Source organism: Scheffersomyces stipitis, chromosome 8, assembly GCF_000209165.1.
Source record: "Scheffersomyces stipitis CBS 6054 chromosome 8, complete sequence".
Classification (NCBI taxonomy): Eukaryota; Fungi; Ascomycota; class Pichiomycetes; order Serinales; family Debaryomycetaceae; genus Scheffersomyces; species Scheffersomyces stipitis.
In genome coordinates, this window is record NC_009048.1 from 869,488 (window position 1) to 896,393 (window position 26,906).

The 26,906-nt window shown below is 40.7% G+C and overlaps 11 protein-coding genes across 11 annotated transcripts; 7 read left to right on the top strand and 4 right to left on the bottom strand. All coding sequences in view use genetic code 12, as the record gives it.

Annotated features, from left to right (window-relative positions):
- Positions 1-15: 15 nt before the first annotated feature.
- Positions 16-801, top strand: PICST_63845 (predicted protein; the record flags this gene model as incomplete). The annotated part of the gene is made up of 1 exon (XM_001386545.1): positions 16-801. A coding segment is annotated over one exon (786 nt), but the record flags the coding sequence as incomplete, so codon positions are not given.
- Positions 802-1,070: 269 nt separating this feature from the next.
- PICST_64548 (predicted protein) lies at positions 1,071-3,581 on the bottom strand (the record flags this gene model as incomplete). Its single annotated transcript, XM_001386722.1, has 1 exon — positions 1,071-3,581. The coding sequence occupies one exon, from the start codon at positions 3,579-3,581 to the stop codon at positions 1,071-1,073; it is 2,511 nt and encodes an 836-aa protein (XP_001386759.2).
- Positions 3,582-3,946: 365 nt separating this feature from the next.
- PICST_33961 (predicted protein) lies at positions 3,947-4,798 on the top strand (the record flags this gene model as incomplete). The annotated part of the gene is made up of 1 exon (XM_001386546.1): positions 3,947-4,798. One exon carries the CDS (start codon positions 3,947-3,949, stop codon positions 4,796-4,798), a length of 852 nt encoding a protein of 283 aa, XP_001386583.2.
- A 1,129-nt stretch (positions 4,799-5,927) lies between these two features.
- PICST_79777 (predicted protein) lies at positions 5,928-8,078 on the top strand. Its single transcript, XM_001386547.1, has one exon. It carries the CDS (start codon positions 6,158-6,160, stop codon positions 7,952-7,954), a length of 1,797 nt encoding a protein of 598 aa, XP_001386584.2. The 5' UTR covers positions 5,928-6,157; the 3' UTR covers positions 7,955-8,078.
- Positions 8,079-8,977: 899 nt separating this feature from the next.
- PICST_50195 (negative transcriptional regulator) lies at positions 8,978-9,643 on the top strand (the record flags this gene model as incomplete). Its single annotated transcript, XM_001386548.1, has 1 exon — positions 8,978-9,643. One exon carries the CDS (start codon positions 8,978-8,980, stop codon positions 9,641-9,643), a length of 666 nt encoding a protein of 221 aa, XP_001386585.1.
- A 269-nt stretch (positions 9,644-9,912) lies between these two features.
- PICST_50467 (predicted protein) lies at positions 9,913-10,566 on the bottom strand (the record flags this gene model as incomplete). The annotated part of the gene is made up of 1 exon (XM_001386723.1): positions 9,913-10,566. The coding sequence occupies one exon, from the start codon at positions 10,564-10,566 to the stop codon at positions 9,913-9,915; it is 654 nt and encodes a 217-aa protein (XP_001386760.1).
- A 235-nt stretch (positions 10,567-10,801) lies between these two features.
- Positions 10,802-14,258, bottom strand: PICST_63848 (hypothetical protein; the record flags this gene model as incomplete). Its single annotated transcript, XM_001386724.1, has 3 exons — positions 10,802-13,351; positions 13,487-14,118; positions 14,222-14,258. Coding segments are annotated over 3 exons (3,219 nt in total), but the record flags the coding sequence as incomplete, so codon positions are not given.
- A 1,140-nt stretch (positions 14,259-15,398) lies between these two features.
- PICST_64516 (predicted protein) lies at positions 15,399-16,604 on the top strand (the record flags this gene model as incomplete). Its single annotated transcript, XM_001386549.1, has 1 exon — positions 15,399-16,604. The coding sequence occupies one exon, from the start codon at positions 15,399-15,401 to the stop codon at positions 16,602-16,604; it is 1,206 nt and encodes a 401-aa protein (XP_001386586.2).
- A 1,062-nt stretch (positions 16,605-17,666) lies between these two features.
- FRE7 (Ferric reductase transmembrane component 7 (Ferric-chelate reductase 7)) lies at positions 17,667-19,505 on the top strand (the record flags this gene model as incomplete). Its single annotated transcript, XM_001386550.1, has 2 exons — positions 17,667-19,151; positions 19,212-19,505. The coding sequence occupies 2 exons, from the start codon at positions 17,667-17,669 to the stop codon at positions 19,503-19,505; spliced, it is 1,779 nt and encodes a 592-aa protein (XP_001386587.2).
- A 473-nt stretch (positions 19,506-19,978) lies between these two features.
- On the bottom strand, positions 19,979-21,164 carry CAD5 (dehydrogenase). The gene has a single exon (XM_001386725.1). It carries the CDS (start codon positions 21,146-21,148, stop codon positions 20,093-20,095), a length of 1,056 nt encoding a protein of 351 aa, XP_001386762.1. The 5' UTR covers positions 21,149-21,164; the 3' UTR covers positions 19,979-20,092.
- Positions 21,165-24,502: 3,338 nt separating this feature from the next.
- RGT2 (glucose transporter/sensor) lies at positions 24,503-26,175 on the top strand. Its single transcript, XM_001386551.1, has one exon. The coding sequence runs from the start codon at positions 24,509-24,511 to the stop codon at positions 26,093-26,095; it is 1,587 nt and encodes a 528-aa protein (XP_001386588.1). The 5' UTR covers positions 24,503-24,508; the 3' UTR covers positions 26,096-26,175.
- Positions 26,176-26,906: the final 731 nt, after the last annotated feature.

The window sequence follows — 26,906 nt, forward strand, 5'->3', positions numbered from 1 at the left end:
GGACCTCGCCCATTGGAGCTTTCGTCTGGGTACTTGACGAAATTGAAGCACCATTTGGCAGCAATACCACATGTTCAACTTTTGGATGCGCTTGAACAACAGTCGAGTCCAATTTTGGAAGCATATATAGACCAATATCTAGAGAGCAATAAAAACTTTGCCAGTCATCCTCGGTTACAGCACAAGCACCAGCTTTTCTACTTGAAAGATTGTATGCAACAAGTTTTCGGTCGTAAAAGCGTTCTCTTTAGTGTGGATATGGAGGCCTGGGAAATCAATACTAATGTGATCACCGAAATCGGAATATCTATCTTTGACCCCAGAGGTCAGATGATGCTGATGCTTCCTTCAACTAACCAGATCCATATCCTTATCCAGGAAAACTATGAAAAGAGAAATGGCCGATTTGTTCCCGACCACTCCAGGAACTTTGTTGGCGGTACGTCGTTGATAATGACCAAATATGAAGCTGCCTGTTTCACCCAAACGTTGATTGACTACTATTTCCAACTACCCAACGCTGGATTGAACTGTGCTCTAGTGGGCCACGATGTGAAAGGTGATGTGAAGTGGCTCAAGCAATTAGGAGTAAATTTTCCTGATAATATAAAAACTGTAGATACGAGCACGTTGTTCTCAATTACCCAAGGGAAAAACGGCAATAGCTTGAAGAACGCATTGCTGGCTGTAGATATACCTTACTCGTTTCTCCACAACGCAGGAAACGATGCCTACTACACTTTACTAGCGGCAATGAAACTCTGTGATCCCCTGTCTCGGTCTCTCTACGGTTTAGATATATTCACAGCAGAGGAATCGAGAGAGTCGTCGCCATTAACGCCTAATTCTACAGAGTTCGAAGAGTCTAGCGCACCTGCTACTCCAAAGCCAAATGAACCACAGTCTGGGGGGAGGAAGAATAAAAGGAAGGATGCCCTTCTCAACGCAAACGTCGCCACTCCTGTGGAAATAGAGTCTGCTCTTCATGCGGCATCAGTTGTCTTTCGCCGACCTCATAAAGCTTAGAATTTAATCATTGCATTATCATCGTCATTAGCATCTACATAATCTTAATATAAACCATTAGTTAGATCCATGAGCGATCTCTCGTAAGCTTCAGACACTGTCAGAATCCGCAAGAAAAGTCCAGCGCAAAGACTCTTGACTTTGTTATCAATTAAATGTTCCCAGTTGGCACCTAACCACATCTGGACTTGCTGAATATCGTGGTGATGCGTCGTGATCAAATACTGCTCGTCCATAATGTCAAAAATGACAAGGAATCCTGTAACAGCACTTTCAACTATCTGAAGTTCTTCTACCTTGACCTTCCTCAACACTGGAACCACCAACTGAAAGTATTCCTTAACCATGTCCCTCAAGTTAACTGCAGAGGGATATGCACAATGTAAGAGTAATGCCAAGGTTCGAATATAGTGTCCTACAAAAATCGTAGAATAATGCCCAATGTCAATTTCTCCAGCTTCATACCATACCCCTACTAAGGGAAAGTAAAATTTTTGTCCTATTATTCTGTAGAAGTTGTTTATTTTGGGCTTGTCCACATGTTTGTCGCTGTTCTTCTTTCTTTTATACGATTCTGATATACGAAGAATCTTCCCTCCAGCTATCTTGTTTTTGGACTCATCAGAGGCTTCATCCATCAATTCATCCTGAATCGAAGCCTCTATGGCACGTAAAAACCCAGAGTTATTATCAATGGCAACATACTTCTCGTGTAGGCCACTAGGAAGCTGCTTAGAGGGAAAGGAAGTTTCCCTAAATGACGACACAACATCCTCATCCTTGAACCCTCTAAGCTCTCGCGCTGCCAAAGTGGTTGCTGAAAGGATACTTAACCTCTGTTGAAGGGAATAGTCTCCCGTAAGCAAGAGCCTAAATGTATGTATTGTCACTTGAGGGTTTGTGACTAGCACTGCTATCATGCATTGTAACCTGGAAGATTCAAAGGTCTTGTCATCAAAAGTGTTACTCAAACCAACAATATTGGTCATGAGATCTTCTGAATAAAACTGGATTTCATTTCCGAACGCAAACTTCTGACGTAACAAAGTAGGACCCACTGTAAGTGCTTTTTTTCTCATATCGTAAGCTAGGGGGTTCTTCTCGTCGATAGTAAGATATTCCAAGAGGTCTTTTATATACAATGGATCTCTTACATTGCCTCGAGATGTAATAGTTGGATCGTCGCTATCTGAATCATCATCTGAGTCGTCGTCTGATTCTTTTGCTCCTGGTTGGATAGACGATACTTTCAAAGACGAAAGCTCTTCAACGGGAAGTTCAATTTCTGGTTGATTGATTACATTCCATGGATCTTCAAGCGGTGGGACTTTAAGGTCGATGAAATCGTCGCTTTTTGCTAGATTTAGGTATACCAGAGCTTCATCTATACTGAAAATGGGGTCCTTGCCGTTGAATTCACAGACTTTATCAGCTAAAACAACACCTAGCGATTTGACGTTGCTCGAGTACGAATGAAGTCTGTTTGAAATCGCATCTAAGAAGACTTTGTCACTCAAGAGACCTTCCAAGAATGGCGTTCCCTTTTTCTGATAAAGCAAATACATGATAAAATGGGTGCGATTCTCCTGAAGAACGATTGATTCTGATTTGATTGTCAAGTCATCTGCCCATTTCTCCAACACTTTCATTATAAGGCCATTAAACCTCTCGTTCGGAAGCTTTGAGAGAATGAGAGAAATCAAGACGTTCAAGTTTCTATTCATGCACAAAAGTATTCTTTCCACCATATTATCATCAAAACATTCTGATGTAAAGAACAAGATGTTTCCGAATGAAACAAGAATCTCATTAGTCTGAGGTTTTAGAAAAACTCTTTTGTTAATATATAGTGTGTACAACTTGACGACAATCTCCCTTTTCTGAAATTTTTTCATGACGTTGTAGGATTCTACAAAATAGGACCAATTCTCTGGTGTGAAAAGTAAATCAAAGTAGCCAAATACACTAGAATCGTCTAGCTTGAACAAGGAACTTGTAAACATGATTGTGTAATTATGATCTATACCACTTTTGAACAATTTGAGCAACGAAACATTCAAGAACGATGTATAGGCTTGGGTAGATTCGAAGGCTTTATTTTGCACCAGAATACCTGATTTCACGTAGATTTCATTTATGATCCCAAACAAGATTCCTTTAAATACCAATTTATCGATCTCCTTTGCTTCGAGAAAAGTAGTCTTGTTCTTCTGTAGCAATGTAGGAATCAATTCTAGATTGAAAACCATGGAAAGCAACTTCATGTGGAGTTCAAGCATCTTCTTCTGTTCTGGATCCTGCGGGTCTCGAAGTAGGGAGATACTATGAACAAGATTACTGAGTCCCACAAGAGACTGAAACACTTTCACTATCTCATTTTGTGTTGGAGCGGGCAATGATTCAAGGGTCTGAGGAATTGTATAATTTAGCAAGGTAGTTACAAATAGTAGAGCTGGAGGTTTTTCCAGCAGGAGATAGTCTGCAATTATCGAGTCAATCTGTGCCAACAGAGGCTCTGATCTTAGAAGCCGGATCTTGCCATCCCAATCTGACATCGGACTATGATTCAATAAACCGAAAGAGAATTACACGACTGCTGACATTGAAATTTTCAAAGAGATAGTCTTGATCTAGATATTTTCGCTAATATTGTGCTTCGCGCAATATGAAAAATCAATAAAATTTCGCTTCGAGTACAATTTCTACTATTCTTCTTTTTGCTAATGAGCCAGAGATGTTTATAGCGAGCCCTATACGATCATGCCTAGCAACGAGATTTGCAACGAGGCGCTTTGCTTCTCAGACAATTTTGTATACCAAAAGTAAAAACTTGAATAAACCTATAGCGAGTATCGAAGAACATAAGGAAGGAAAGCTACTACCGAATGCAGAAAATCTCCAGGAAACAGACCAATTTGACATGGAAGATGAGCTACTCAGAATCAAACAGCTTGATTTGATACGGCTGAAGATGCAGACTGTGAAAGACCAGCTGCTGAGACGAGATAAAATGAACGAGTATTTAGAGAGCAGCCATTTCAGATTCCAACAAGAGAAACAGAGTATTCTGTTGAATAAATTAAAAGAAGCCATGCAGCTTGTTTATCCTCAAGAGCATCCATTAGTGTCAATAGACGTAGAAGCATACGAGAGAAGTTTGGGTAAAGTAACAGAAATAGGAGTAGTCATCTACGATCCGCAGGTTCTGCCAGGGTCTGCGGTGCCACTACTAAAGCCTTACCATATCATTATTCAGGAGAATCTCAAATTGGTCAATGGCCGCTATGTTCCAGACAAGAAGGACCGGTTCATGGGCGGCACTTCTCATGTTCTTCGCAAGAAAGATGCAGAGATGTTTGTGCTGGCCGTCATAGAAAAGTATATAAACGGTAGAAATGGAGTATTGGTAGGGCACCACATTGAAGGAGATGTCAAATGGCTCCGAAGCATAGGAGTTAACATTAAGAATGACACTGCTGTAGTTGACACGTTCAGGCTCTTTGCGATATCGAGATCAAGTGGCGGAACACTTCGTGGAGTGTTACGAGAGATCAATGTACCGCATGGAAATCTCCATAATGCTGCGAACGATGCCTACTATACGTTAATCGCAGCCATGACGTACTGTGACCCACATCATCGACTTGAAAAGAACTTGGACCAATTTGTCCACATGGAGAAGAAGCTGGCTGTGGATAAGAAGATGGACTTGTTTTCAGACAGAGCGACGTTCAGAAAGACGACTGCAGAAGAATTGATCCAGCTGCTTTGAAGGATCTGGGCTTGCATATTTAAGGAATAGACATCATAGATAATATAGACCGAGCATAATAATAATAGTAATAGTAAGGTAGTGAATGAACGACGTGGACTGGGAGTTTTGTTCCAGAACTGAATTACTTTTATTTTTCAGAATAAATGTGAGCAATTCGACTCTTATGGCTAGTAGCTTGCTCTCAGACTATGAACAATGCTCTATTACTTTAACGTAAAGTCTATCGGTGAAGACTACGGTTTCTGCACATTTGGAGAAGCCGTGCATCTCATCGCATTCCAAGTTCCCCTCCCCCACACACTAAGAGGTGTCGCCTAGGTCATCCAGCACTTCCCTGAGATGGTTACCCCAGATTTGTAGGTATGGAATTTTGGTCGAAATGGTAGAACACTAAGTCATCGTCCCCGGAAAATAATATCTGCATCTCAAAGAAAAGGGCGAAAAATGTCGGGAGCCCCTCAGACACTAGATTTGGCTGAGGCTGGAAGGGCCGTTCATATTATGGAACTTGCCAATGTCGACGAGGTCACGACGATATGGAGGTGGCGTCTTTGAAAGGAGATGCAGTTGACCGGAAAAACTCAAGCAAAGTGGTGGAAAAATTAATATTAATGTTCCTAATTTTGATAAGTGTGAAGTGTGAAGTAGGCAGAAAAATGAAGATCCAGCAGTTTCAGAAAGCAGACTGAGAACACACGATATAATAGGAACAAAAAGGTGTGATGGCACAATGGTAGAATAGACGAACACTGCTGTGCAGTTTGTTTCTAGATTCTACTGTCATTCCCTTGCAATCATAGTCAATTTTGTCATACAGCAGACAGTTGTTCAAATAAGTGCGAGGAATCCTCATGAGGACAACACTCCATGAAACAAGGCCTGGTTCAAGATCGAGACAGATTCAAGCGAATATAGAGAATTAAGATAGCAAGAAATATCAAAGTTTGCACCAATACAAAAGAGCTGCCACGGCATTCAAGTTGCAAAATTCAAGTCCCGTTACTCATTTTCAGCCGCGCTTTGTGTCTGCGGAAAATTCAAGCCAATTTGTTTATCTTTCGCTATCGGCGATGGATTATTTTTTGGCTGTTATTGTCCACTTGTTAGAGTTGATTTTCAAACCTTGTTCATGCATCTGTAGATTTTGAACACTTTTGTTTTTCGTTTAACGATCTTTAGCATTTACTCCAGGACCAAAAGACCGCTTTCTACTTCTGGGAAGGGCCGTTAGCTTTGTGTAGGCTGAACTTTTCTTGTTTCTCATTGATTTTGGCAATTTACAACTAGACTACTCTATCTTGTTCCCCATTTTTCACAGTTTATCTGCCCATTTTTCACATCTCATCCCCCAGTATTATGTCTGGTTCCGACGACGAAAACGCGGTCGATGAGTACACCTCGTTGATAGCCTCTAGACGGCCCTCGATCATGTTTCTCGATACGCCTCTTGGCTCATTCAAAGGCCCTAACTCTCTCCACAATTTTGCTTCGTCCTTCACCAGAGCCCAGTCGTTTGCTGTGTCTAAAATCGACAATGATATCCACAGAGCGAGATCGTTTTTTGTCGAGAATATTGACACTGACGCTGATGACGAGTTGTTTGATCCGGAATTAATGATTCCATCACAAAAAGGTGAACGTCTTTCCGTAGTAATCCACGACATCTCGTCTAGAAACCAGCTTTTCATGAATAATGTCAACGAGTTGGACCAGAACATCTCGCCCAACAACGACGTCTTCTACCACGATGACATCTTGTCCGCCTTGAACGAGTCCAGGTCGAGGCACAACTCGACCTACAATACACCAGGTGCCATCCCCATTTCGAAAAAGCGTGTATTACCTTCTCCCTCGTTCTCTTCTATCCGTTCTGCGCTCTCATTGGCCACAACATCAGACCATATCAACTTGAAGAAAATAGAGGACAAAGATGGAAACGTCGTCACGGTATTGGCCGGTCAATCAACAGCACCCCAGACCATCTTCAATTCGATTAACGTTCTCATTGGAGTGGGCCTCTTGGCTCTTCCTGTAGGTATCTTAAAAGCAGGTTGGTACTTCGGAATTCCCATCTTGGTCATCTGTGGCTTGGCAACTTTCTGGACTGCTGGATTATTGTCTAAATGTATGGACACTGATCCCACGATTATGACATATGCTGATTTGGGTTATGCTGCCTATGGTTCCACAGCCAAGTTGTTAATCTCGTTGTTGTTCTCTATCGATCTCTTGGGAGCCGGAGTTGCGCTTATAGTCTTGTTCAGCGATTCCTTGTACGCTCTTTTAGGCGACGAAGAGGTGTGGACAAGAACGCGGTTCAAGTTCCTCAGTTTTGTCGTCTTGACTCCATTCACATTCGTCCCTTTACCAGTATTGTCAATCTTCTCGTTGTTTGGCATTCTCTCGACAATTTCCATCACTATTCTCGTAGCATTTTGTGGTATCTTGAAAACCGATTCTCCAGGCTCGTTGTTAGCGGTAATGCCCACCAACATCTGGCCGCAATCGTTACCTGATCTTCTTTTGGCCATTGGAATCTTAATGGCTCCCTTTGGTGGTCACGCCATCTTCCCTAACTTGAAAACTGATATGAGACACCCATACAAGTTTGAAAAGACTTTAAGGTACACCTACAGCATTACCATGATCACAGATATGGCAATGGGTGTTTTGGGCTTCTTGATGTTTGGCCACAAATGTAGCAACGAAATAACAAACACCTTGTTGTTAACTCTGGGATACCCCGCATGGTGCTATCCTTTGATCAGTGGGTTGATCTGTTTGATTCCCTTGGCCAAAACTCCGTTGAATGCCAAACCAATTATCTCTACCTTGGACGTCTTGTTCAACGTGCAAGTTCCCAGCGAGCATTTATCGTTGAACTTGCTTAAGGATGTCGGTAAGTTTTTCATCAGAGTCGGAGTCAATGCCGTCTTCGTACTCTTGGCCATTTTGTTCCCTGAATTCGACAAGATCATTGGCATTCTTGGAGCTTCCATCTGCTTCGTTATCTGCATCGTCTTGCCATGCTTGTTCTATTTGAAGTTGTGTTCATCCAAGATGGGAGCTTTGGAAAGAGTACTCATTCAATTTGTTGTATTTTTCACCTCCATCTTGGCCGTTGTCGCCACTTGGGCTGTCGTTCAGTTCTAGGCTGGCTAATCTTTTTGCATCTTTATCTACTTAGTTAATTTACAGTATAGACCATGGGATCCGGGAAGCCAGGTCTTTAAACAATTAGAGTCTATAGAATAATATCAAAACTCGTGCTCTCTACATTTGTACTTACACTGTTTATGAATAGCACTACGAAGCTCAGTGTCTACTCTTTTATCTCGAAGTGATTACTGATACTTGCTCAGAGAGTCAGGAGGGTACCTTGAATACATCTCCATGATCTAAAGCTACATTAACTCCAGTAGCGTTAATCCACTCGATCTCAAAAGCCAGTTGCTCACATTCCGGATAGGGAACAAACTCAGATTTCTTATCGGTGTCTTCCAGTTCGTGTTGCATGTGAACTAGCAAAGTGTTACGTATACGCTGGAGTCCACCCATTGTTAACACAAAAAAAGAATAACAAAACTCTAGAAGAAAGGCACAGTCAGATAGTTGAAATCATTTTGAAACGATAATAGTTAAAGATTGATTGAAATGATGTAGAAAGTTGTTTCTGATTTTGCTTCGTTTTGAAGTCAAAAATAGCTGCGAAAAAAAATTAAAGGTTATCACTTCTAGAAAAAACAAAAAAATACATTTTTATGTTCCCATTCTGTCTGCTTTAGAGTCAGTAATCCATATACGGAGTGTCTTTTGTAGAAATTCTTCGTGTCTGAACTCAATTGAAGTCATTTAATGTCATATCTGACACATTTCAATCTCAGCAATTTGCAATCTGATCCACACACACACCTGGCGGCACCAACTTCCAATTAGGGAACCTCCTTTTCTGATTAATAAGCCCTATAGCGATAACAACGCTAACAACCGCTGAGTCACAAGCGGATAGCCAAATCCTTTCATAAGAATTAACTCCGAATTGAACCAGATTTGTGCATACAAATTTAGTTGCGATTCTTCTCTCATATTTAATTAAAAGTATATAATGTATAAAATCCAGACTGTAGTATCCTCCTTCTAGCTTGAGAATCAGTCGTCAGTAACATTAGATATAGCATGTATATCCCCAAGGCTTACAAAGAAGAAGACTGGCAACAGGTGGAGTTTCTCATCAAGAAGTACCCATTGGCTACCGTAGTTACATACACTGAAGACGAAGGAGTCATCGCCAACCATTTTCCATTCTTTTTGAAAGTAGACGAATCCACAGGTAAAAAGTATCTCCATGCTCATATTGCTAAGGTTAACCCACAGATTCCATCTTTAAAGAAAGCCGATTCCGTATTGGTGATCTTCCAATCTGCCAACACTTACGTAACACCTAGCTACTATCCTACAAAGAAGGAAACTCACAAGTTTGTACCTACATGGGACTTTGCTAGTGTTCATATTAAGGGTCAGGCTGAGGTGTTAGACGACTTTGACTTTATCAGAACGCAAATCACCAACCTCACCAACCAGCAGGAAGACGGAAGAGAAGATCCCTGGAAGGTAGAAGATGCCCCAGAAAAGTACTTGTCTTTGAAACAGAAAGCTATCATTGGATTGAAAATAGAAATCACTGGCTATGACGCAAAGTACAAGTTTGAACAGGGTATGAGCAAGAAGGATATTGGTGGAGTTATTGATGGTTTGGCTAAGGATGGTTTGGATGAGCTTTCGGAGTTGACGAAGACTTCCAATGATAGATACGATACTAAGAAAGCTGCTAAGTCTGGTTGATTCCGATGGAAGCATATAGATATTTAATTAAAGACGAAGTAGAGACTACATTCATTCAAATGGTACTGCTGTAGAAGATTATACCAGTATTCTACCAATGTACATTATTCTTCTATAGTTCATCCTATGCAATCATCAACTCTGGTAGACACAACTGTACCAGTTTGATACTACTCAATACTCTACGAACTCAACCCTCAATTCAAACTTTCCTTTGCACTGTCTTTATTCTAATAGTGCTATATACTAATATACAACTAGCCTCATAACTAGTATGGTGTAAATCTCTGGCCGCCGCCACCTCTTCCTCTAAAGCCACCTCTTCCTCTTCCACCTCTTCCACCTCTGAAGCCTCCGCCTCTTCCACCTCTGCCTCGGAAACCACCTCTTCCACGTTCAATAAAGCTCAAGCCAGGGATATTTGTTCTTTTAGCACTTACTTTCAACTCTCTGTCTCTGAAAACAGTTCCATCCAACGTAGCCACAGCCTTGTTGACACCATCTACATCGTCAAATTCCAAATAAGCAAACCCTTTAGGTTGACCTGTGAACTTGTTGGTCAAAATCGTTACTCTTTTGACAATACCAGCACTACTGAAATGTTGCTGTAACTCCAACGGCGTCGATCCATAGTCTACATTTCCAATATACACTGATCTGGAATCAATGTCTCTTTTTTCTTCGTCTGTCTGTGGGATTCCATCTCCACCCTTTTGTTGTTCATCCAATTGCGAATGAAGCTCTCGTAATCTGTCAGCTTCTCTTTCCATTTCCTTCAATCTCTCTTCATCAGCATGGATCTGGAATGGACTTGTACTAGATGAGACTGTAGATTCCGAGCCATTCGTAGTTTGCGACCCTAAAAATGTCTGTCCCACTTCTTGTGGAACATCTTGGTCCTGAACAGGTACTTGGTCCGACATCTTCTCTTACTGGGTGCTTGTCTGGTTTTTATTAAATACAGCTGGTAAACTTTTAAACAATGCATGCTAGATTTTTCACTACCACCATAGTTAACGAATTCTGGAGTAGGTGTTACCCGGACAAAGTTATCACTACACCGCTTCTTACTACTCAATATTTCTCTACAATTCTACAACCTTTAAATCCTATAATGGTCATTGCGTCGTATTATTGCTATTATTTATCTACACTGTATCAGAACTGTGACGCTCCAGGGAAATTCCGCTCGCGGAATGTCTTGGATACGTTAGCCTTCCTTATAGTTCGAGGAGCACTAACAGTACCAGTGGTATCGTTATTGGATACGCCATCAACACCACGAGTAGAATTGTTAGTGGCTCCGTATTCCTTTCGTTTAATTTTTCTCTTCTTCTTTCCGTAGAGCGGAAGTAAATGCTCTGTTTCTGTTCGGAGAATATCGATATCCGTTTCGTATCCTCTATCGTAGTATACAGTGTCATCATCTGTAAGCACTCTCATGAAACTGGATTCGCTTCTGGGGAAAATTGAATCATCTAGACTATTCGATGGCTTCTCAAACTTCTTTTTGTTATTACCCAAGCAGAGTATTGCGCCAATCATCACTCCTCCGAAGATCGCCAACCCCAAAATAATGCCCACACCTACACTGACAAATCCAAGGTGAATATGTAAGAAGTTGTCTTTTCGCGAATGGTCGAGCCATTGAAGATTCAACGGCTTTTCAATAAGGAAAACACACGAGATGTTATTTGTGGAGTTTTTCGAATAATGTAGCGATGTACAGCCATGCGAAATTAACTTGACTTCATGATCAAGATTGTATGAAAAGGTTCCGATTTCCAGTTTCTTCTTCTTTTGATCATTATCATCCTGAGATTCTGGAGGTGCTTTCAATCTCAAGAAAACCTTTCCTTTCTTCGAATTATTACTACACGACAACTCAACACTCGAATAGTTCGTCTTGATAACGAATTCTTTACCTGAATGTGTCGAATTTCCATCATGAATAGGCAGTGGTTTTTTATTGGTAACACAATCCAAAAGACTTCCAAGCTCTGAATTGGGAATCAAATGAAGTTCAAAGAAATCAAGCAACCTCAGGAAATCACTGGTGATGTTAAAGTCTTTCAATGATTCTGAGCTGGGTACCAACAAGGAAAACTCGTGGCTGAAAGTACCATCAACTGCCACTAAACCAAGTGCTTTCTTCAATTTTGGGAAATGGTCTAGCAAGTCGATTAGAGAATATTTTGGATAATTTGGATCAATTGTAGTTTTCAAAAGATCAGGCAATGACACTGAAAAGTTTTCAGGTAACAAAACTTGATCTACCAAATGTATCACACCTTGATTAAAGAGGATATCCGAATTGATAGGCAAGGTCAATTTTGTTTTGTTCAAATTAATGTAGTGATTACCGGCACTAACAAGGTCACTTTCAACTTTCACCGGGTCGCCTCGCAAATTGTCAGTTGATAACTTTTTCTTCCCACCTTCTAACCCAAAATCAGAATAGATTGTATCCTCTATGAAGAAACCTTTTAAAATACCTTGGAAGACCTTCGGATTGGCTTCCAAATAGTTAAGTATCAAACCTAGGTTTTTCCAGTTGCCCCTACTTTCATTGGAAGCATAATATGTCAAGTCTTGATCAGCGATCAGAGCAGAATTAGCTGGAGCACATGGCAAGAATACAGAGTATCCCTTACTGTTATCCAGTAACGAGAATAAGTCAAATTGGTTCAAATATCCCAATGTACTGAGGCAGCTCTTCTTATCAATATCCAAATGATCCAAGTGTCTAGGTATTGAGCCGGAGGAGATCAACTCTCCTAAAGAATTCTTGAAATTAGAAGGAGGGTCTACATCCTTATCTGTCACATACACCAAACTATTATTTCCTACATTAACAGCAGGAGACAAGATTTCAATTTCATCGTTGACTGTTACACGAACCTTCAGATTCGAATTGGAAGCAGACAACTTCAACTTGAAACATCCACCTACTCTTTTCTTCGAACAAAGTCTCGAATCAAGAAGTTTGTGAACTACTTTCCTCAGATCAAGAAACGTTGCAAGGTCTATGGCTTCATCAGCAAATTGGTACATAAGTCCCTGTTTGCTACTGAAGGAACTGACCCGGAAATCAGCTGTGTCTTCTTCAGGTATATCATCACGCTGCTCGGATTCTACGAAGATTGTTTGGTTGCTCGTTGAGCCGTCAACAAGATAATCCAAGGATCTGAACTTCAACTCCTTGACGAAGTTAGAGAAATGCATGGCGTAGAGTCCCTTTCGCGGGATCATTTCCACTGTAGGAATTTTCAAGGAATGAAAGAAATTGGTATCGTTATGCCTACTGAAAATGTGAATTGCACCGTCAGCTAATACCAGAGAAGTAGAACTTGTCAATTTGTCATTGACCACTACTTTTCCAACAGTGTGGTTCAATTTCACCACGTACTTTATGTGTTTACTGTAACTCTTGTGAACTTGACTGCCAGTTCCGTTTTGTCCTGCTACCACGCCTTTGATTACCAAGTCCAGCAAAAGTGTATAAATGTCCGTCCTCATCTCGAGGAATGCCTCAGTAGTGGTTGTGAACTTGGGGTTGTAAAGAGCATGATAAGAAGACAAGTAGTAACGTAGCACTAGCTCCGGTAGAGATTGTTCCAACATGTCATCGTCTGGAATGAACACTGTTTTACTTCCTCCAAGGAATTCCTCACATGTTTCTGGAAGGATTATGGGTTCCTGTTTCTTCTTCTTTTTCTTCTTAGGCTTCTTCTTTTTGTGTTTCTTCTTTTTGTCGTTCTTGCCCTTTGTCTTGTGTTTGTTCTTTTGCTTTTGTTTCTTTCTTTTCTTTGCTAGGGGACCTATGGCGTTTTCTACGTCTACATTATCGTCGTCATCGTCGTCATCATCGTCATCATCATCGTCTTCGTCGTCACTTCGGGCAAACAACAGTTTGACAAGCTTCTTGAAGTGACCGATCTTGTGGTTGTTGAACTCCACTGTCTTCTCGTCCATGAGTAGCTGACAAAGAGTGGGTTTTCTAGGGATCAAACGCTCGATTCCCTGGACAAAAGAACGTTGATGTTTGGCATAGATATCTGGCTCTATGATCGGGGACACGCCGTCAACTACATACTCGAAGTCGTCGAAGTTTGGAGTCACAGACACCGGATAGAACTCATTGGCCAGTGTATGGTAAAGAGTGTCAAATACTACCTCTTCTCTTCCCAAGTAGCCCACACGGAATATCTGACCAACGATGTAACGCAACCAGTCGCTTTCTTCTAGGTTATCGATTCCGTTGTCGTTTTTCTTGTTCTTGTTGACGTTGTAGCCTGTAAATGCCAGATTTATTGGGGCTAGAATTGTGACATTTTCCATTGCATTGATACGTGGCACAAGTCCCAGACGTTGCAAATGTCGCAAGAAGTACGAATACTGTGCCTGCGACGATAGTATGTCGATTATGGTGGAGGGGGTAGGAGCCGGAAGCTCGGAGGAAGTGGAAGTTTTCTCTGCCACAACTCCTAGTGTTAGCCAGAAAAGAAGCGATATCCAGGTGAGAAACTCCATTCTGCCGTTATGGTAGAAAGATATAGAGACAGAGAGTTGGACTACGGCAGATACACAGAATGTGAAATAAAGAAACGTAAACACCAAAAAACAAATAGAAACAGCACTTGGAAATAGTGAAACCAGCGAAAGGCAAGAAGAGCAGAAAACAAACAGGTTGTGAATTCTGGAGCAATAGTCAATACGAATAATATTAAGAAATACCGAGACTTGTGCAGGCGATAATATCTGGCGTCGCAAGGCACGTGCAGCTTACAGTAGTGTGATGAAAGTAAGTCTTCAATATTAAGACACTTGGCAGGGACTAAGTGTGAGTGGTGCCATTATATACACGGGACCTTGTGAAAATCTTGGAGTCGTAAATCATAAACGACTACTGTGAGTTACTGGAGTGAGTTTCGAGAAAATTCAGTAATTTTGCATCCATTATTCAGCTTTTCATGGCTGCGAATTGAAATTTATCGGTGTAACTTCCTCAAACCAAAAAGGCTCGACACCACATTAATTTAAATAGAGAAAAGTTTTTGATTTCTAACTCACAGACCACGAATAGCTTCAAGTTATTCGTATTCCTACCTCTAGTAATCTCTTATTCTTAGCCAACTTGTTGACCATATTCCACTATAATCAGTCCCACAATATGGAACATAGTCAAGTGTGAAAAACATTAATGGGCCTCGCACGTCCTTAGTATCAGAATGGGACTTGAGACCTCGTAAATGATTTCGAACAGATATGCCTTTATTTTCCAAAGTTTTGAAGTTTATGGAATGTCAGTCAATATTCATGTTGCCCTGCTTTTCCCTTCTTTATACGACCCGCTTTGGCTCAAATAGTACTGGAATACTGAGAGACTTCGTCTACGCTGATGAAAGTGCACCTTTTCCTGCTTTGATATACTTAAGCATGAAAATAAGAGTTGTACAAATAAGTGGGACAAGTCACCTCTTTATCGTCACTTTCTTGTTATGTATTACTACAAGCTCACCTCTTAACTTGTTTCTTTATACTGAAGAGTTTGGTAAACGTATTCTCCTTCAACCTTCGTAGAATTTTACATAGTCGTGTCCTGGGTAAACATCTGTCAAATGCACCTGCCCAAACAGGACTATGTATCAATTTTTATGTAGAACAGAATTACACTTCTTTCCAAACAGTTTACTAATGACACCATCTTTGCCAATAGCTTGAACCCTCTTGAACCATTCAAAGACACACTTAAATGTCAGAACGAGAGTCTTCTAGCAGCCAGGTGGAAGAATTCTCCGATCGTCACTCTTCTATAGTCAACAGAAGGCGGTCTGTTGAGCACCAGCTCCAAGAATTGGAAGCAATCTCGCTTCATAACTCGCTTCCTGAAGGATTCAATGCCGAAGAACAGGAGTATCCACAAGATGAGATACCATTCAACAAGCCCGACAACTTGTTTCTAGTAAAAACACATAAGTACTTTCCGATAATACTAAACATAACAAACGGTGCTATCTGGGGAGTGCTCGCAAGAAAAGGACTAATGCAATTAACCACCTATAACGGCTCGTACCTTAGTGGTGTGATATGGGCCAACTTTACTGCCTGTATTGCAATGGGGATGGCTGTAGATAGCTCTAAGGTATGGGATATCTTGTTAGACAAGCATTCACTGGAATATCCTACCAAAGCTTCCATACCTCTATATACTGGTATAACCACAGGCTTCTGTGGAACGCTTTCGTCATTTTCCTCGGTGATGTTGGAAGCTTTTAACAAGTCTGCGGACACGGAAATCGGAGTGTTCTACCATTACCCCAACGCTGCCTATGGAATAATGGAGTTCTTTGCTGTGAACATTGCCCAGTTCGGTTTGTCGATCACGGGATTCCATATTGGTAGACATTTTGTGGAGACTTTTGACAAGGAAATGCCGTCGTTCTCCAGAAGAACCTACAAAACATTGGAAAAACTCTCCATGGCAGTAGGTGTGGCAGGATTAATTATTACTATTGTTTTATTAGGTGTACAAGATAAGGGTACCTGGAGGTCGTGGCTATTTGCCATATTCTTTGCTCCATTTGGAGCATTGCTCAGATTTTATCTCTCCAAGTACCTCAATGCCAAAGTGAAAGACTTCCCACTAGGAACTTTTTCGGCCAACTTCCTCGGAACGATTTTTCTTGCTATTTTCACACTATTAGGTAGAGGTAAGTTGCCTGGTGGTGGACAGATCCTGAAACATACTGTAGGGTGCCACGTCCTTAATGGGCTCGATGATGGCTTCTGTGGCGCTTTGACTACAGTGAGTACATTTATTGTAGAGTTATTTGGTCTCAGAACTCTACACTCCTACAGATATGGGGTTGTATCAATTTTGGCCAGTTTTGCGCTCATGCTACTCATCTTGGGCTCCTACAATTGGGCCGTGGGGCTTGCAGATCCTATTTGCTCGTGAGCATATTATGTACATATGAGATATTGAAATCTCCACAGAGCTCATATTAGGAAGTTTCTATTCACATACAAAAGACCATTGTCATTCAAGCCTTAGGGACATATTTGGAGCATTGATCCATTGATCCATTGATCCATTGATCTATTTTCAAAGGACATACATTTGTCGATGTACATTTGCCAGAGTACTTTTTTCTAGTACTTGCGACTTGTGGTGCTCTGAGTCTTTACTGTCATAGAGCATATTTGATACCTAATTGAGATAAGTTTCCGCTCCTTTTAATTTTGAAGGTGTGTGAACCTCCAATTCATAGATCTAGAATAATAATTTGTAATTGGCCTAAGAGGGATCTGTATTGGATCTACATCTATTCTAGATCGGCCAAATTTAGAACATATACAAATTTACTTTATAACTGCCGTTGTAGAATAGTTCAAAATTTCCAGTTTTGACTGAGCATGAAATAGCTCACTTTGGAAGTCCTCCTTATCTATAAAGCTTCATTTATGTGTTGCTCCATTAATAGGCCTAAATGTTTCTTAGTTACTTTTCACACCAAATTACGAGCTGCGAAATTAAATGGGCGCAAAAGCCTCTACAATTGAGCAAATTTTTATCAGATCGCGCACGTGACACGAGCAAATATACTAGCCTAACCCAGCAAGTGCTTCCCCCATAATTTGCTCAGCAGGTTAGCCAATAGTCGAAATGAGAAAGTATATAATGTAATGAGATCTTGGTAAAAGAGTCTGGGCATGCTTTGGCAGGAGACGAGATCAGAAAGCGTTCAAACTTGTGCGATTAACGAGCCTACAATTATTGGTACAATACAGTAATAGCCAATATAGCATCTATTAGGCACAACTAGTATACTTAGACAACAACCGTCAAGTATATATTGACTCTCGTACTGAATTAGCAGATATTAGCGTATGAGCCTGCTGTTGCATTTAAAATCATAGAATTCATACACTTATACGCTTTGAGCAAAAGCTTTGACATCTTATCTATTCATTGTTGAGTCCAACAAGATTGCAAATTTTCAGACACATATAGTTTTCAATGGACGTGGTGAAAAGAACAACCTACCACGGTCTTGACTGTTTGGCCGATGCCAACACGCCTGAATATGCAATGCTCCACAAAGAGCTGTCCATGAAGATTGCCTGGGCAAGCCAGGCCAAGTACGGAAAGTATACTGTGTATTTTGGGGTGGTGATAATATTTGTTGCTTTGCTAAAGCATTTGTGGTACCGATTCAGAGACACAAGATACAAGAAAAACCAGTCTTCCAGATTTATAGTGCCATTTATTGACGTTTTTGTAGCGTACTCGCGATTTTTGGGGTATAAACAGGTTCCCGAACGGTTGAGTTACTTTACTTCATTGCCGCATTCTATGGGATCTGCCATCTTTATGTTTGTTTCGTCGCTCTACTTGTTGTGCTACTGTTTGGTTCCTCACTTCTGGTATAGGCCCTGTTTGGGCTTTGGCTCGCCACCTTTGGGTGTGAGAGCTGGCATCATGGCCACAGCCTTGACTCCATTCGTGTACGTGTTGGCTGGTAAGGCTAATATGATCACCTTTCTTACTGGGATCAGCTACGAAAAGTTGAACCAACACCATCAGTATGTTGGATTGGCCGCTTTTGTACTTTCGATAATTCACACTGTTCCTTTCATCTACATGAATGTAAGAGAAGGCGGAACTAGCAGAATCCGCGAGCAGTTCCAGACCTTCTCCTACTACAGTGGAATTCCACCTTTGATCTTGTTGGGGTTTTTGTGTATTTGTTCAAAAGCTTGGTTCAGAAAAGTTTGCTACGAAGGGTTCCTTCATCTTCACTGGGTCGCCGGTATTGGCTACTTTGGAACGCTTATCTGGCATATCGACAAAACATTGAACTGTGATGACTACATGTGGGGTGCATTAGCATTCTGGGCTTCTCAAATACTCTACAGAATTCTAGTTAAAACTTGTTTCAAGCCAAATTCATTGTTTTTGAGACCTAGAGTTGCTAAGTTACAGAAGTTGTGTGATGGCGCTTACGAGGTTACTGTAGCCAACACTAAGGGTTACGAATGGGGCCCTGGACAACACTGTTTCTTGAGATTCACTGGTGCGAGATTTATGGATAATCATCCATTTTCTATTTCTTCCATGATCGACGAAGATTCAAAGGAAATGAAGTTCCTTATCATTCCAAAGAAGGGTTTGACCAAGGTGATTTACGACCAGTTGGACGATAACATAGCTAGTGAAAGGAAGGTGTTCCTTGACGGTCCATATGGTGGAACTCCAAGAGATTCAACTGCATTTGAGAGGGCAATTTTAATCAGCACTGGAAGTGGTGTCACCGCTACTTTACCATTCTTGTTGCACTTGTCCCAGGAAATCAAGAAAGCCAAGGAATCAGGTACCAGGATTGTCACAAAGCATATTAACTTCATCTGGGTCATCAGACACCAGGACAACATCAGTTGGATACGTGACGAGTTACTCAAATGCAAAGATATTGCTGGTGACTACATCTCCATTGATATCTACGTTAGCCAAAAAGATGAAGTCGAACTCAAAGAATACAGTGACTCGAAACTGTCTGAAGAGCCTCTCAAATTGTCGAATGAAGCAGACCTCGAAAACAACATCGAAGTCAACAATTCGGTGGACTCATTTGAGCAGTTCAATTTTCACTACCACAAACCTGCTATTTCCAGAGTTATCCATAGTTTAGCTAACACACTCGACAGAAGGAATTTGATTGTGTCATCAGGAAGCGAATCCATGAAGTCTTCAGTCAGCTCTACCGTTTCCAACATGCAATCTTTAGTATTCAACAACGATGTGAACCAATCTTGTATTGAGGAAATCTACTTGCATACCGAGTCCTTCGGCTGGTAAACTTATATATATATATATATTAGTGCATAATGTACATAATAGAGGGAGTTCAGCAAGCCTGGATCCACGAGTTTAAGTTCACGTTCTTTAGTATGGTTGACAACCCGTTTTCATCCTTGTTTTTACAGTATTTGTTTACATTCACTAGCACGATAACTGAATCCCCTCTGGGATATTCCACGTGGAAAGTTGCCTTATTGGCTCCAATAAAGATTTGCTATAATTCAAATTCATACTCCACACATTGTTCTTGAACTGAAAGATCAACCATATCCAAAAATTTTCCGTTATACCACCTCCATTCTTTAAACTTATTGGCATATCGTATGAATGAGCCTTGGATGATAGAAACTTGACAAATCAATAGCATTCTCTTGTGTCAAGCCAAGTCCGTTTTCATTCTCAAAAACACCTATCGTTATCACAATCACATTTAGGCGAATTCAACTACACTAAATACACAACACTACCTTCAAAAATACTAATCTCTTACATTAGATTGTATTCATTCTAATACAACGTAAAATGAAACAAACGACAAATCCATATTTCTTATATAAGTATGCTTTCTTTCTTTTATAGAGACCCTAGTTCCTCTTAACTAAGTAGTCAATGTCAGCATCGAAGGAATCAAAGAATTCCTTGTTGCTAGTGAACTTGGGTTTCCAGCCAATAGCATAGCCGTTGTCACCTCTGCTTCTGGAATAGGTTCCCCAGTAGAAAGGAGACCATTCACTGTCGTTGATCTTAGCGATTTCCTGTGGTTCAAGAGATACAACTTCCTTGGAGCCAATAAGTCCCTTAGTAAACAACTTTTCAGCTACCACCTCTGAAACCTGTCTCCATCTGTGTTCAATGGAAGAAGGTTCATTGGAAATGGTTTCTTCACCTTCTATAGCTAAAGATCCAAAATAATAACCAGTACCATTAACTGGAATATCTTCACCAGACTGAAGCTTGGTCAAGATCAAGTAGTATAAGTCACCCAAGTCTTTGATATGAATGTGGTTCCAGATTTCATCGCCTTTGTAAACAGTGTAGCCCTTACCGTACTTAACGAAAGAGGTAATCAACAATGGAACCTGGGCAGAAACCAAGTTATCATAACCATTACTGATACCATAGATGGTAGAAGGACAGATCACCACAACTTGGACGTTGGGGTTCTTGTTGTGAATGTCAAGAACAATTCTGTCCACGGGTCTATGTGGCTGTGTGTCTGGAAAAGAGTTGATCTCGTCAATGCTATATTTGTCGGAGTAAACCTTGTGAGAATCTCCCTTATCGGGAGATAATCCGTCACCAAGAATAGAAGTACCCGAAGTATGAATATAGATCTTCTTGTCTTTTGAAGCTACCAAAGCATCAGAAACAGCCTGAGCACTTGGAACATGGTCCACATTTGCAGTGTTAATGATGATATCATTAGCTTCTACCTGTTGTTTAATAAAGTCCACATCATCAAGGCTTCCAATTACAGTAGAAATCTGGTTGTTTGTACCAATAAGCAACTTCTCGGCCTTTTGTTGAGATCTCACTAAGGCAGTAACATCATACTTCCTACCGTCTTTGTTGTTCAACAATTCGTACAACACCTGACCACCAATATACCCTGTGGCTCCAGTGATAAAAACCTTAGACATAATTAACGGATAAATTCAATGAGTTTAAGTCAATTACAGCTATCGAAGAAACTCAGCTTGCTTACTTAGATCAACAATTGAAAGAAATCTGCCAGGTTTATATCCTCGATTGCAAAATCTAACAAACCACAGTAGCTTGTGCAAGTGTTTGTAAGCCTTCGGATTTATCGCTAATGCGCGCCATAGTTTAAAAATAGGCTTATTAATCCGAAGGGTTCAGCCTCATTATTCAGCAGTGGAAGAATACACGCAAAGGAGAAAGAAGTTTCTATTTGCGCTTTGGAATTGTAAGCTGGTTATGTTATTCAGCGATGTATTGCAGTTTGGTGGTTTGGCCAATTAAATGATATTCCGCTTGATGGATCTACTTAATTAGACCATTTTCTCATATAGCGATCTTCCGCACCAAAGATCAACATATAGTTGCAATCCTTTACTAGCAGATTTTCTTTCAAAATGGAACATCTATCGTAGTGAAATATCTTTCATGGTACCTGGTCTATTCTATTTGAGTTTTTGTTTTGAAGTCTTCTTGGTAGATTTTTAATTATTATTGAAGTTGCCTTGTACTTGAATATTCTCTTTACTTGGGATGGAACAATTTAAAATCCCCTACTGGAAGATTTTCTTCTCAACAATCTTCATCTTCAGTACTTATACGTCATCGAAATAATCTATAGGATAGTCTTTCATTCCTTCGTGGATAAAGGCATTGGTGGAGATGTACAATATTTCAAAAGTATCGTGATTAATACTATTTCTCAACTGATACATTGACTTCTGAAGTAAGTTCAACTTAAAAAGTATATTTGAGCTGGCAATTTTCAAGAAAAAACTAGAACAAGATTTATACTATACCGAAAAAGATCACTGTAACAGCTCACTGTATCTGGTGACGTTTATGGTATTGAAACCAAAATGAGGAGATAATAGCGGGGCACGTAACTACAGAATATTTACCTACAAGTGCCACATATAGGCGAGGAATCACACTTTAGTTACATCATGATCTGCTTGTAAACCTTGTCAGCATCAAAAAGCCGAGGACAACAAGTTGCAATATGTTGGACAATAATTAGGTTCATCAGAATTTTCACAAAGCGTTGAGAAAACATCTTTAGTCGGTATCCGTTTCCAAGTGCATATACGCCTGAAACAAAATCAGAACTTTACAGTGGAGTAAGTGGGGAAACAAAAGGGGTTCGCTTAATGTAAATCTGCTATTAGGTAGTCAAAACCATCAGTTGCTGTGGAATAAGGAGGTGTCAACGGAGAATCGGATTATAGTTAAAGCGTAACACACGATGTGGCTAAAAAATACTAAGTATTATTTAAAAATTTTCCACTTTTAGCGTCCCACGTATGGGGGATCTTCTACCACTGAATTGAGTCCTATCCAGAAGGAGAAAATGTCCGCATGAATTTCTCCATTATTTCACAGGTGCATTGCAGCCGACAACAAATTGAGCATTTTTGCCGTGTGTTAACACTTGGTTTCGTTTACACAGAGTAACTTGAGAGGGAAAACGAGATTCGAACTCATAACAGGTAGGACTCCTTCCAAAACCTCCTTGTTTGGCTCGTTTAAAACCATAATTGAAGGATCTCGATTTGGATTGACTTTAATAAGAATTGTTGTCGGCTCAAAGTGGGGTTGTTTAGTGCCCAGAAGTTAGATTTTCTATTGTTGGAAGATTTTAGAAAATTCCGACTTGCTGCCTAATTATCCGACACTACCACATGGAGTATGACTGTCCCCTAATTGCACACAAAAGATCTGACTGTTCAGAAACTTGCCCTCCTCATAGGCATTCATTGACAAACCAAAGAATACTTTCTAGAATTGGACCAACAAAAGTGGAGAGAACACCTACCAGAGTCAAATTCGCCTAAAAGAGGCTGAAATAAGTGCCACACGAAACGCACTAATTTTCACTAGGTCGATAGTTTGATATAGCCGATCAGATTTCTTGAAAATGATGTAGTTGCTGTGGAATACGGAACAATTGCATGCAAGAGGAAAAATTTTCTGTGTGTTACGAGCGCGAAGTTGCCGCCTCGCCGCATGTCTCCTGTTTTTTGTTTACGCAGAACATTTTAAGCCCTTACAAAATGATAATCAAGAACAAAGTTGAGCATTATGATGGCCATGAGCCGCCATGTGACTCAAGATTATGTGATTGATCGTTGCAAAAGAAACAAGTGCATTTGTTCCAAACATTGTCCATGTGAGCGGATGAAGTCAGTCCAAGAAAAAATTGATCCGGTAACCCAAACAGGAGAAACTAAAAAAAAATAATTTCTGCAGTCTTGGCTAGTGGAGGACCAGCGGTACCAGAACTATTAGCATCGGAAGTAATTCTCGAACAAATTTTTGTGTCTGACTATGACTATTTCACAATATTTTTGTTTTAAGCATGTCCTCGGACTAATGCTGGGGAGGAAATGTAAAAGCGCACTACGTAGTCAGCCAGCTGGCAGACAAAAAGAAGGCGCAAGTAGGTACCTTTGGAATACAAGAATAAGGAATACAAGCATAACTGAAAATGCTAGCCAAGTATCATGGTTGGTGCCGTTCATTAACATCAGTCGAGCCAAGAATAGCCTTTAGCAAACCAAGTCAACTTAATCACATTCTGGATTACATAATCATGACACAAACATTTTGCCTTATTTCTTTTGGCAGTGTTTGGAGCCATAGCAGCGAAATACAGCTCTGCATGATCATTCTATCTTACTGTCTCTCCAGAAATATTTTCAAGTACCCCGCATCCAATTTACCCGTACTATTGCTCGAGCGCCTTGCAGACATTTTTTTCCGCGCGACCAGCCACCACCAGATAGGTTCCTCCACGTACGGCTGACAGAATCAGGAAAAAAACGCTTCGAGCAGGGACGTTGCCGTAGCCAGTAAATCGAATGCGACGAATCGCCTGCTGGGGGTAATAGTTGAATGTAGCCCAATAAGGGTCTTATCCAGGTGAACTACTTGTTACACAGCCATTTTCGGAACTACTTTGCCAAGATTTTGGCGCAGACATTTCTGAGGCAAGGTGGTTTCTCCCCCATGCATATTTTTCCCCCATGCATATTTTTCCCCCATGCATATTTTTTAACCACAAAGTTCTTCCAATTAAATTATTTTCTGACATTTTTCCCCCGCCGTTCATCTTGCAGGTGCCTCTATTCTGGCTGCTAGAGCACAATTCCGTATTCCATACTTACATTATGATGGTCATAGTTCTTTGAAATAGAGATTTGGTGTCCATTTGGTAATATAAATAGTCGTGAATACCCCGATGTTTGACCTAAGATTTTCTAGGCTGTTCACTTCATTAACCATTCAATAGCATCACAAAAATGGGTTTAGAAGACAGTGCTCTCTTGCAAAAGTACATCAACTTCGGTGAAAAGAAGGCTGGTTCCACCACCATGGGTATCTGTGTTGGTTTGTTCGCAGCCTTCGGTGGTATCCTTTTCGGTTATGACACTGGTACCATCTCCGGTATCATGGCCATGGACTACGTCACTGCCAGATTCCCATCCAACCACCAATCTTTCAGTTCTTCTGAATCTTCCCTTATTGTTTCCATTTTGTCTGTTGGTACCTTCTTTGGTTCTCTTTCTGCATCTTTCATCTCCGACAGATTGGGTCGTAGATTGACTTTAATGATCTCCACCTTGATCATCTTCAATGTCGGTATTATCTTGCAAACTGCCTCTACTAGCATTCCACTTTTGTGTGTTGGTAGAGTTCTTGCTGGTCTTGGTGTTGGTCTCATTTCCGCTGTTATTCCATTGTACCAAGCTGAAACAGTTCCAAAGTGGATCAGAGGTGCTGTTGTCTCCTGTTACCAATGGGCCATTACCCTTGGTTTGTTGTTGGCTGCTGTTGTTAACCAAGGTACCCACAACAGAAATGACTCTGGTTCCTACAGAATCCCAATTGCTATCCAATTCTTGTGGGCTTTGATTTTGGGAGGTGGTATGTGTTTGTTGCCAGAAACCCCAAGATTCTGGGTTTCTAAAGGTGACAACGACAGAGCCAAGGACTCCTTGAGAAGATTGAGAAAGTTGCCCCTCGACCATCCCGACTTGATTGAAGAATACGAAGAAATCAAGGCTAACTACGAATACGAAGCTCAATACGGTTCAGGTTCTTGGAGTCAAGTTTTTGCTAACAAGAACCACCAAAGAAAGAGATTGGCCATGGGTGTTGGTATCCAAGCCTTGCAACAATTGACCGGTATTAACTTTATCTTCTACTATGGTACTAACTTCTTCAAGGGTTCTGGTATCAAAAACGAATTCCTTATCCAAATGGCCACTAACATTGTCAACTTCGGTTCTACTGTCCCAGGTATTCTTTTGGTTGAAATTATTGGTAGAAGAAAGTTGTTGTTGGGTGGTTCTGCAGTTATGTCCATTTCTCAATTGATTGTTGCTATTGTCGGTGTTGCCGCTGGTGAAGGTTCAACTTCTGCCAACAAGTGTTTGGTTGCCTTCGTTTGTATCTTCATTGCTGCTTTCGCAGCCACTTGGGGTCCTCTTTGTTGGGCTGTCATTGCCGAATGTTACCCACTTACAGTTAGACAAAAGTCCATCTCCTTGTGTACAGCTTCCAACTGGTTGTGGAACTGGGGTATTGCCTACGCTACTCCTTACATGGTCAACTCCGGTCCAGGTAACGCCAACTTGGGTTCCAAGGTTTTCTTCATCTGGGGTGGTTGTAATATCATTGGTGGTCTTTTCGTGTGGTACCTTGTCTACGAAACTAAGGGCTTGACCTTAGAACAAATCGATGAAATGTACGAAAAGGTTCCAAAGGCTTGGCAATCTACCAGATTCATTCCATCCGAACATGCATTCACTCAACCATCCGCAGCTGCCTCTGTCTCTTCTGGTAAGGCTGAAGGTGTTTCTGAAGTTGAAGAAGCTTCTGTATAGATACCTCATGCACATTAATCGACTTACGTCTTTATGAATTTTACTTTCTCCTAATATAATATTATGGCCAATTAACGTTGATCGCAAATATAATTGTAGAGGAATGCTTTATAGATTATTACATCCGACGAAAATTGGACTGAGTTAACCTGAAAAGGCTGAAATACTTTTACATAGTGTAGAAATTAGATTCCTTCTAAAAAATAAGATTCCTTCTGAAGGTGGGTGAGTTTAGTATTGAAAACGGCTAAGCCACTGTCTTTTTTAGTTAGCTTTATTTGAATTATGAACAACCCCTTCTATTCCACCAGTACACAAAATCACATTTAAAGAGAATTTACGATTGACAAAAAGATCCAGAGCATGTAGCTAGAAACGCAGTCCAACCAATTTCGACAACGCTCTCCAAAATTGAAGAATATATCACATGAAAGTCAGCCATCTGAAGATTTCACAAGATGCATACCTTAACTGCTGCTGGAGTTACAGAAATTGAACAATGCCAGGGAATAACTGCTTTGTGATGACCTTGCTATCCTCAAAATGTTCTGACAATGTCTAGCCATATATAAACAATCGCGAGAGTAACATAATGCAATCTTATTTACTTTTCTGGTTCTTATTTAGAGATTTACTTGAACGAATGTTGAATACCTTACAAACGCTGAAATCGAATTTAGGGAATTGCCATAAAAAATCCAATAATCAAAAGAAATGAAGCCGTATCTTTTTGAGTGGTCCACATTTCAGTTTGGGTCGCAACAGAGTGTATATCCGTACCTGTATACTATGGTGGGGCAAGGGCCCCCAC